This window comes from Carassius auratus, chromosome 19, assembly GCF_003368295.1.
Source record: "Carassius auratus strain Wakin chromosome 19, ASM336829v1, whole genome shotgun sequence".
Lineage (NCBI taxonomy): Eukaryota > Metazoa > Chordata > Actinopteri > Cypriniformes > Cyprinidae > Carassius > Carassius auratus.
The window spans coordinates 24,837,352-24,848,418 of record NC_039261.1 but is presented as its reverse complement, the minus strand read 5'-3'; the positions used below and the strand labels follow the sequence as shown (position 1 = coordinate 24,848,418).

General features: G+C 34.2%; 1 protein-coding gene and 1 pseudogene across 1 annotated transcript; one reads left to right on the top strand and one right to left on the bottom strand.

The window, feature by feature from the left end:
* The first annotated feature begins 113 nt into the window (after nucleotides 1-113).
* Nucleotides 114-5,520, top strand: LOC113119919 (palmitoyltransferase ZDHHC3-like). The gene is made up of 7 exons (XM_026289656.1): nucleotides 114-343; nucleotides 1,392-1,729; nucleotides 1,821-1,945; nucleotides 2,038-2,134; nucleotides 2,703-2,784; nucleotides 2,908-3,038; nucleotides 3,928-5,520. Exons 2-7 carry the CDS (start codon nucleotides 1,421-1,423, stop codon nucleotides 4,084-4,086), a joined length of 903 nt encoding a protein of 300 aa, XP_026145441.1. The 5' UTR covers nucleotides 114-343; nucleotides 1,392-1,420; the 3' UTR covers nucleotides 4,087-5,520.
* Nucleotides 5,521-5,998: 478 nt separating this feature from the next.
* On the bottom strand, nucleotides 5,999-10,841 carry LOC113119917 (transmembrane protein 42-like; annotated as a pseudogene).
* Nucleotides 10,842-11,067: the final 226 nt, after the last annotated feature.

Genomic DNA, 11,067 nt, shown 5'->3' with positions numbered 1-11,067 from the left:
CCTTTATACACAATCAACGCCGAAAAATCCTAAACCGATCTTGGACATTTCCACTGATACTTCTGGTTTCCGAAAGCGTGTGGACCTTTATTGTGTAATGTTCTGAAAGCGGAAGTCCGGGGTGGGCAACTGTGTTGGGTGTGTAACAGAAACTTCCTGGTTGTCGCGGTTCACCTGCCGAAACTGAAGAGATAATTCACACAAAAACACAATCGCATGCTCATATATCCAACAAACTGACATTTCATCGCTACCTGACGTCACCTGTGTAGAAGCGGAGAGAACATTCATCATCTGTAGCAGAGAAGTCCGTGACGCGCTGCTGGAGCATTCACAGAACACAGTGAGTGAGTCAGAACTGAACTCAATACATTTAATGATTTAAACAGACTGCGCTTTTTATCAACATACATATAAGTGTCTCCCCCGTTTGTTGCCTTCGAGAATTGTTTCGTACAATATCTACAAGCCTTGTCACAGAAATAAAGAAGGAAAAAATAGGGATTTTGGGGGGTGTTTAGTTCTATTTATTAATACTTTCTTAATATAACTTTACCTACGATCATTTTGTATTCATTCATATATTTGTCATTTATTCATTTAGGGCCTATTCATATGTTTGTTTTATTTTATTTGTTTAGCTTTTTAGCCTTTATATTTGTTTAGCATAGAGTGCACACACACAAGAGTATTATTTTAGTATAATTTATGATAATCATATTTTAAAAAGTAGTTTTCATGTTTATATTTTCTGTTTTATATATATATATATATATATATATATATATATATATATATATATATATATATATATATATATATATATATATAAAACAGTGTCTATATAGTTTCAATTATATATTGTTTTTCTTTCAGATTAAACATTTTAGTACATTAACTTAAACTAAAGGAAACTGATAAATATTACCTTGGCAAACAGCTGTAATAAAATTATGCTTTTTGTTTTTTTAAGTTTTCGGGGGTTTTAATGTTTTTAGTTACAGTGAACTGTAAAAACCCTTCTTCTTAATGGACGTAATCTATTATCTAATCTATATGCAGACATTGCATCCTCTGCTTTCAAATGTCTGACAACGGTCACATGATTGAAATATTGTCATTAAAAACTGTGCTTTTAGAAGCTGAAAGCAGATTGATTCCTATAACTATAACAGTAGGAGCAAGGCCTGCGACACACTGACCGTGAGTTTGATTCTCTGGGATGCATAAGTGAGAAATGTACTGTTTTCCTTGAATGCAGTGTAAATTTTAAGGGAGAGAGGGATAGTAAAACAACACTGCTGTAAGTCACTTTGGAAAAGCGTCTGCGGAGTGCATGAACTGGCTGATGTGTGACCTACATGTCGATCTTCACATCTGTCTGTCTGAAGGAGGATGAGGGTGTTTCCTGGTGGAAAGGATGAAGAGTTCCCCAGCTAACCGCGGTCGGGACATCGAGCGTCAGGCAGGATATCTGTGCCCGGAGCACTGCATGCCTCCCCCTCCGCAGACACACTCGGCCGGTGATATGTGGTTCATCCGGGACGGCTGCGGCATCGTGTGCGGCGTGATCACGTGGCTGCTGGTCTTATTCGCTGAGTTTGTGGTCATCTTCGTAATGCTGCTGCCGTCGAAGAGTATGCTGTACAGCCTAGTTAACGGTGCCTTGTTTAACGGACTGGCCTTCCTCGCCCTGGCCTCACACTTCAAGGCCATGTGCACCGACCCGGTGAGACAAACACACACACATGCCATAGTTTGTGTAGATTCATCACTAAAGTATTCAAAGACTGGTGTTTTGACTCTGTCTTTCCTCTCAGGGAGCCGTTCCAAAGGGAAACGCCACTAAAGAGTTCATCGAGAGTCTGCAGCTCAAGCCGGGACAGGTGGTGTATAAATGTCCCAAATGCTGCAGCATCAAACCTGATAGAGCTCATCACTGCAGGTCAACACACACACACACACACAGTGTGAGGTTAACTTCTGAGGCTGTTTCCTGCAGATGTGTCATCATAAGTGTATGTTTTGTCTGTGTAGTGTGTGTAAGCGCTGTATCAAGAAGATGGACCATCATTGTCCCTGGGTCAACAACTGTGTGGGAGAGAGCAACCAAAAATACTTTGTGCTTTTCACTGTGAGTTTCAAGTTCTTTTAGGATCATCCGGATACTTTTTTATTAATCATTTGAAAATGTTTTCATTTATATATATATATATATATATATATTATTTCTTTTTCTTCTTTATTTCAATTTTAGATATTTTAGTACAGGTTGCCTTTTAAACTAGTTGTGTTTTAGTTTTTTAGATTTTATCTCAGTTGAATATTTATTTTATTTCAAGTTTCCACTTTATTTTGTGGCAGAGTTATTTATTAACTTAAACTGTTAAAGACTTAAAAAATGTAATACAATTATTTATTTCAAAATTATATATGTCATATGTTATATCACAAACTTTAATCAACTAACTAAAATAGGTTAAAGCAGTCCAATTAATAACTGGAAGTAATAAATAATAAAATAATAATAATAATAATACAAATTAATAAAAAACTTAAAAAATAACAATAAATTCCCTCTACTCTAAGTTATAATAATAATGGTAATAAACATGGTAAAAGAGCAAAATGTCTAAAACTATAAAATATTGCAATAAAAATGATTGTAGTAAATAAATAAAGTGTTTCTGGTGTTTTTACAGATGTACATTGCTTTGATTTCTCTTCATGCTCTCATCATGGTGGCTGTCAATTTTGTCTTGTGTTTTGAAGAAGACTGGGCAAGTAAGTGCTTGTTTCTGGGTTTTATCTACCTCGTATTGCTGCTAAATGATTGGCTGCTTGTGTTGTAACGGAGCGTTCTGATTGGTTGGTGAGTTTAGAAAGCTTCCTGTTTCCTCTCCTCAGAGTGCAGTTCTTTCTCTCCTCCGACGACCCTCATCCTCCTCATCCTCCTGTGCTTTGAGAGCCTGCTCTTCCTCATCTTCACTGCTGTGATGTTTGGGACACAGGTTCACTCCATCTGTAACGATGAGACTGTAAGTCAACATCTGCTGATGTCTCTTCCTACGATAATAAACCATGCTTCCTCATGCCGAGTTATTATAGTCAACTAAAACTAAAACCATTTAAATGTTTATTAACTTTTAATCAAATAAAAATGAAAAAGAAAAAAAAGATAATTTGAAATATTAAGAAAAAATACCATTAAATTTAAGCAGTAGTTTCAGTATTTTTTTATTCATATTTTGAATTAATTTTTATTTTCATTTTATTTTAAAACGTTAGTAATTTTGTTGTTTTTAATTAACTAATAATTTTAAAAATTTAATTTAAAAATTAAATAATTTAACTAAAATGTAAATAAAAATGTAAAAAAAATGCAATCAAAAACTAGGTCAAAATATGAATTAAACTATAATAATATATATATGATACAAAAGTAACACTGTCTAATGCATAAAAGTTTGTGAAAATTAAGCAGTTATTTTGTATTATTTATATACTATTATCAATTTTTATTAATTTTTTTTATATTTTAATTTTTAAATGTGAAAGTTTTAGTAATTTTGTCATGCTTTAATGATTTATTATTATTTTTGAATGCCTATTTAGTTTGATTTTATTTTTTATTTCAGTTCACATTTATTAAGATTTTATTGGTTTTAGTTTTAGTTAATTATAATAAGAGTAAATTTAAGAGTAAATTTGAGCAGTTTTTACCCGTTTATGTGACCAAACATCTCATTTAATAAATTCCACTTGCTTTTCATCTTCCACATTTCAAGAGCCACAAGTCTGTGAGAGAAGCGTTTGTCTTCTACATTCCCTTGAACAGCTGAAGAAAGCATTTAGATGGATTCAGTCATAACTGAATGCAGATATCATCAGATCAAACTCTCAGAGCGTGGCTCTCTCTGTTCACAGGGAATCGAGCAGCTGAAGAAAGAAGAGAGACGATGGGCCAAAAGGTCCAAGTGGATGAACATGAAGGTGGTGTTCGGTCACCCGTTCTCTGTGTCCTGGCTGAGTCCGTTTGCCCCGCCGGATCACGGGAAGGCCAATCTCTACCAGTACGTGGTCTGAGACGTCTCTTTGCTTTTAACCCTGTCTGCTCTGAGAGACCTCAGCGCACAGAACTCTAGTGACCTGTTTCTGTTCGAGAGTGACTGTGATGTCCAGCTGATCTTTTATAATCAATCCCACACTGTGAACACTGTCCTTTATCAATCATGTTTGAGATGAACTGGATCTAGAGGCCTCGAGTATGGAACTTACTAACCCTCACCAGCCGTCGCAAATAACTCGTGTTTCTTTTTGACGTTACTTAATTTTTTTTCTTGATTGACAGATGCCTTTATTATTCGCTGGGTAATTAGGAAATGCCTTTCTTTTCATTCTCTGCTCGAGCTTTAGCACAGAAATGCTGCTAGAGTGTGAGGAATCTTTCTTTGCCAAATTTTATTCCATTATGAAAAATAAAATCACACAAAACATATTTTTTTCAACTAATTTATCATTTTCAAAACACTAGTGAAAACGTCTGGCCCATATATCATACCAAAATCATATTTTTTTTGTGCATTGTGACTATTTACATGATAATTAAATGCATCATTCTATCAGATTTACAATATAGTACTTTGTATTGTATTATTATTAGTAGTAGTAATTCTCACACTCAGTGCTGGTTACTCATTACTGTAAACCAGTCATTTGGACTGAATTACAACACACACACACTTGCATTACAATAATCATATATTTTTATCAGTCTTAAAAATAATATTTTTGTATTTTCTGATTGTTTTCAATCTTATTCTCAAATACAGTCATTAAAATAATAGAATTTCTTTGTTTCTAAAATAATATCTGTGCATTTTGCCTGCAAATTTTTTATTAAACATTTATTTCTGTTGATTTTGGGATGAAATCTGGTGTTTGAGACATGTTTTATGAGATTAATTTCTGAATGCAGTAGCTCATTACAGGCCTGGAAATACGTTAATGACTGTAATACAACACTTTCAGCCGTTCTTGGGACTGTTTTCACTGTCTCTTGGTGGTGGTGCTCGTATGTCACTGCAGTATTTGAGCACGAGCTCGGTCTTCCTGAATCCAGACGGCTGCTGTCTTCGTCCTGTGACTCCTCAGGATCACATCATGTTCTTATCAATCCTGCTTCTCTTCTGAATCCAGCTCAGACCATCAGATGTTCGGCGTCCTCAGTGGATTTCAGTGCATTGAAGTATTCGGCGGTTCTGCTGTTGGATCAGTATTTCCCGTCGGGTCTCTACGGGTCGCTCATAATCACTGTGGTTAACAGGAACACTGTTTCTTTTCATTTTCATTTTCTTTGCACATTTTTTTGCCTGCTTTCAATGTATTGTGCCTTTTTTAATCAATGCTTTGTTGTGCATGTATTTAAAAAACAAAATCAATATCTTAATGCAGTTTTGGGTGTTGCTCTCACTTTGAAAGTAGATTCAATAAAATTTTCTTTTTTGTTGTTTTTCCAAAGTGGTATTTTCTCTGCTTTGTTGTCTTTAGATGGTTATGAAAAAAAATGAATCTTCACAATTCTACTATGGAAGATTTATTTCGCCAAGGGATAAATAAAAATAAAATAAAGTGGCAATTTCAACATTTTCATAGCAATTCAGACTTTCTCTTTTTTTCATTAATTTCTAAAGAAATGTCAGAATTGCAATATTAAAACAGAATTTTGAGATATAAAGTTGCAACTGCAATACAAACTCAGAATACTGAGGAAAATAGAATTTTGAGATGTTAAGTCAAACCTTAAGGAGAAAAAAAAGTTATATTTTAAATTTTATGGTGAAAAACAGGCCTCCATAGTCATATTCAATTTCAATTCAATATTCAAATATCTATGTATAATTCATATCATTATCTAAGTATCATATCAATTTCAACTGTGTTTTTCTGTGCCGGTTCAAGCTCATTTGTCTTCAGTGATTGATAACAATGAAAGAATCACACAGAACACTTCATAGCAGTTTAATGAATCACTCGTGTAGTGTCAGTTCATTTAGATGAGTTTACAGAGCTCTAGTTGGTCCATTAAATAATACAACTATTTACACATGTATAAATGTGGCCCGTGATTTACTCAGTGACAGCTACATAAACACATGCCATAATTAACATGAATGAGACAGATATTATAACATGATGGTTGACTGACGTTCAATGATCCCTTCTTTAATAGTAACAGGTCTTAGCAATTTGAAATCAAAAACAAAAATTTACAAACAGACCTCTAATGCACGATATTTTCTCTTTTGGTCCCTAATACTGCAGTGTATGATGCCAAATATGAATATTTTAGTTCTGGTAGTAGTTTACACAAATGTTTGGCAGAACTAATACTTTAATCATAATGACACATAACACTACGTTCTATAGTTACTACGGTAACAGTAATTAAGTGTAAATCTAGCGTCATTGTTCAGATGTATTTAAAGTTACTGTAAATCCTTCAACAGTTTCTCAATGTTCATCGTGCATATTTATAACAAAATGAAACATTATTTGCCAATAATGGGCTCATGACGAGGACAGATGTTGTCAACGTTAAACACAGATGACGTCACATTGCCAGGGACTTCAGAACATCACATTATGATGGAATGCATTCGGTCCATGTTTATTAATATCTACCGTATTTAGCTGCTCTAAGAGTCTCTTAATTGAGACTCATAACACAGGAAGAACTAGAATAATTCACAGGAAGTGCAAGACCTTGACCTCGTCCTTCAGCCCCCTCCAGTAATGACCTGTTAAATCTGCTTCAGGGTCCGTGAAGATCCAGATAAAGCAGGTCTTTACCGAGGTTTGGTAAAGAGCTACAATGTGCCAGAGTCATCGTGAAGTCAAAGCTGACTTTCTTCATGCATGCTACTGATTTTTACAAACAAGTTAAATCATCTTTCTTCACTATGAAAAGCATCAGATTAGAGGAGTTAAACGGCGAGTATGACCTGCTGGTTTCCATTGCGTCATCCTGGTAAGTTTCGGTGTCTGCAGAAGGGGCTGAAGAACAGGTTTTGGTTTGCGTTCATTCGTACAGCTACAGGAAGTGTCTTTGCGATCACATCACTGGATGTTTGCATGCATAAGTCATGTGGCATATTTGGGAAAAGCATTTTCTGGTAAAGAATGTAGAATGCCAACATTTGGAGAGGTTTGGTGTCATTATTGCACGTCTCCTGCCACACGCAGTGCTCACAGTGCTGGAGGATGTTGATGCATGAAAAAAAAACATGTGGGGAACCACAGCTTTAACCAATACCTGACACTCTGGAGACCGAAGGAAGTGATGTCATTGAAGAAATAGCAAGATTGAAGGATAAAAAGAGATGTGATCAGAGAGCAGAAAACTACTTTCATATTTAAATGTAACAATATTTATTGATTTAAGTATTTGTTTGTTGATTTATGAATTTAAGATTCATTTATTGGTTTATTTATTTGCTTGTGTATCAAACATGGTTGGCTTACTAAAAACATTTATTTTACTTTAAATGATATAATCATTAAAAACATGTTTTGTTTTACTTCAACTAGTTGCCAAAGCGTTTAGTTTTTAATTTTTGTTAAGTTTAATTTGAAGTGCCAAAATACCAAAGAAAATAAAGATAAGTTAACTAAAACTAATCAATTATTAATAAAACGACATATATAAAAAAATAACTTACAAATTAAAATGTAAACAGAAAATCTAAAAATAAAATCTAATTCAAAATATTAACAAAAATTACAGTAGTATGAATATGAAGTAAAATAACAGTCAAATCAAATGGCAAGTTTTACATTTTGGTGCGAAGAAAAAAAAGATTTTACTAGATAAATCTCATGAAACCTTTTCAGGATAGAGCATCCAGATCATATTTCAAAATAAATGTAAAAAAAAAAAATTATATTTAGCATTATTTCACTCAAAAGTGAAAATGTTGCACTGATGTTACTTTTCCTGCATAATTTATGTTTTTGTAATCTATTCCCTTTTTAATTGTCCTAAAACAAACTTCACCTTCTTTATTTAAAACTGATTTTGATGTGAAATATGAGCCAGACGTGTTCTGAGATTCACCTGCCACATTAACAATGATGTAGATTAATTTAAAAATAAATAACAACAAACATAAATAAAATGTAATTTCTTATATTTAAATTGATCTTTGGCATGATAGTAGATTTACGGCTGCGAGAACATTTCAATCTCTCCGTTTTAACGTTTAACCTCAAATAATTTGAGCAGCACTTGTGCAGTGAAAGTAAAATCTTGGTAAGAGCGTAGGAGGTTTGTGTGTCTGAGAGAAGCTGGACCCACACACAGTTTGAGAAGTGGTGATATGAGTGTTTGCTGATATGTTCATAAACCACACTGAACTCATCTAACGCAGACGCAGTGTCATTCTCTCTTGCTGTCGTGTGATTGGGTGAGGTTGGGCGACGTGTGATGAAGCACCAGCAGACCGGAGAGAGTGAGAGAGATGCCCACCCACCACAGAGCCACGTGGGTCTCCCCGAATATTAGCTGCCCCAGAAACGCCTGTTCAGCAGAGACAAAACCCACCAGATCATCATCATCACGACATGAGACACCTACATACACTGTGACAAGCAGAAGACACCTCTAGCAGATTTAAATAATAATAATAATAATAATAATACACAAATTAATATGGATGCTGGGTAGATTATTTTCTATGCAGTCATTAACATTTTATTCTTAAACTAATCTAATGCAAAATGACAAGATCACTTATTAATAATTAATATTATTAATTATAATAATAATATTTATAATAATATTTTTTTTATTTGTTCATTTTACACAACCATGTGCAACCCAAACTGACATCTTCTACCTCTAGCAAACTCAGTCAAACAATGCAATGATCTTTAATGAAGTGATAATCACTTTTCTGACTTTAGTTGATTTAAGATAGCTAAAAAAGTAAAAAAAAAATTAATCATTTAAATACATATTTTTAAATATATGAATATGTGTGTGTGTGCGTTTTTATCCATAATAAAGATGTTTTTCCAGTTTTAAGATTACTATAAACCATTTTCTTTAAATAATATATTTTCTAAAAGTTATTTCAGGTAATTCAAAAGCTAGAAATTGTTTTTTATTTTACATTTTCTTTTTCTGTTTTGTGAGTGCATTTATAATATGGTGATGAACACTTTTCTATTTTTTCAGGAGTTCAAAGGACTAAGGATTTTTAAAATAATAATAATTCATTTGTTAAGGTAAAATGTTTAAAATAAATATTTAAAATAATTCATCATTTTCATAAGTGCATTTTTTATTATAATAAAAGTGAAAAAAGTTGTTCAAGGTCACTAGCTAAAAAATGTTTTATGTAATGAATGATTAAGATAATATACTTTTAAAATCGGTTTAAAAAAATTCAACAGCTAGAAATTGCTCTATTATTTTGAAAGTTTTTTTAATGCATGCAGATTATTTAAAATAATATTTCAGCTAAAAATTGCTCTATGAATGTTATTTTTTGTATATATGTATATATAAATAAACACACATTTCAAATTATGTAATGGTTTTTATCTTATGTATTGCTTTTGACCTAAGCATAGTCAAGTAGCATAGTAATCATTTAAATACATATTTTTAAATATATGAATACATAAAATATATTTATTTTGCGTGTGAGTTTTTATCTATAATAAAGAGGTTTTTCCAGTTTAAAGATTACTATGAACCATTTTCTTTAAATAATATATTTTCTAAAAGTTAATGTAATTCATTTTTCATTCATTTCAAATTGTTTTTTTATTTAAATTTTTTCTCTTTTTTTGTGAGTGCATTTTTTTTAAATCTATAACATAGTGATAACCACTTTTCTATTTTTTCCAAGAATGTTCAAAATGACTAGCTAAGGATTTCTCTATATATATAAATATATATTTTTACTCATCAGTCGGCCCCAGAATAAGACACTCACAGAGGAGATGAAGTGGAGGCGGTGGTGGTCACAGTGCGTGCGGGTGGAGGAGCACGAGCTGCGGAGAGCTTTGGCCAAGGAACGTCCACATCACAGCGTTACAGGTGAACAGCAGACCTCCACACAGCAGTCTGAGAGGGATGTGCAGCTAGAAACAAAACAGTGGGCCAATTATAATTCACTAGTATCCCAGGATTTTAAAAAATAAAGTACTTTTCAATAATCGTACTTAAAGTGCTCTATGTTCATTGCAACTTATTTTGTACTTAATATACTAAAATGATTCTTTAGTACTGCTGAAGATAAACTTAAGATTATCTGAAGGGCACTGTGCACACGGTGCTATTTTGGGACACCATGAATATGTACATTTAACATACTATCTCTGTATTTAAACAATGTCCTTAATCACCACTTGTCTCATGCTGTCCATATAAATGAATACTGGCTGTGTAAATACTAAAGCTCAATTAGTGCATAAAAAAGAGCACTGTCACGTGCGCTCTGCTGAAGGTCATACGCGTCTGTCACGCAACATCATCCATCCTCATCCTCTTCCCAGTAAACAGCTAAATGCGAGTGTTGTTTGAGCCCTGATGTGACAGTGACAGTGACTGACTCACCCAGTCGCACGCGCTCGTGTCGCTGTCCTGCGTGAATCTCCTCTGCTCGCCCCAGGTTCGCAGGCCGGTCTCACACACGCCCTTCAGGTAGTCGGTGCCGAGGGACAGTTTGGCGGAGGAGGACGCGACCGCGCCGAGAAAACCCGCCAGCAGCGCGTAAAGGACCCCGGGAAACATGACGATCAGAGACGAACTCCAGAAGACCCATCACATCTCCAGCAACAGCGAGCGAAAACACTCCATCAGCATCACTCACCGCTGCTGCGAGGAAGCGCGCGGCGCGGCGCGGGTGCATTCTGGGGTAATGCAGTCCATGCTGAATTTTACATTTTACGCATTGTGTACGTGAATAAAATACATTCTGTCGTTAATTGGTCGCCGTAATTTTGCCAACTGGATCAACTGTCCAAAAATACAGACCAATCCCTACCCATAAACCT

What these genes read in the sequence shown, in the direction of transcription:
- LOC113119919 (XM_026289656.1), top strand. Translation starts at nt 1,421, where the DNA reads ATGAAGAGTTCCCCAGCTAACCGCGGTCGGGACATCGAGCGTCAGGCA. An exon ending in AGGCCATGTGCACCGACCCG is followed by an intron (nt 1,730 to 1,820) that starts GTGAGACAAACA and finishes CTTTCCTCTCAG; the next exon opens with GGAGCCGTTCCAAAGGGAAA. An exon ending in GATAGAGCTCATCACTGCAG is followed by an intron (nt 1,946 to 2,037) that starts GTCAACACACAC and finishes TTGTCTGTGTAG; the next exon opens with TGTGTGTAAGCGCTGTATCA.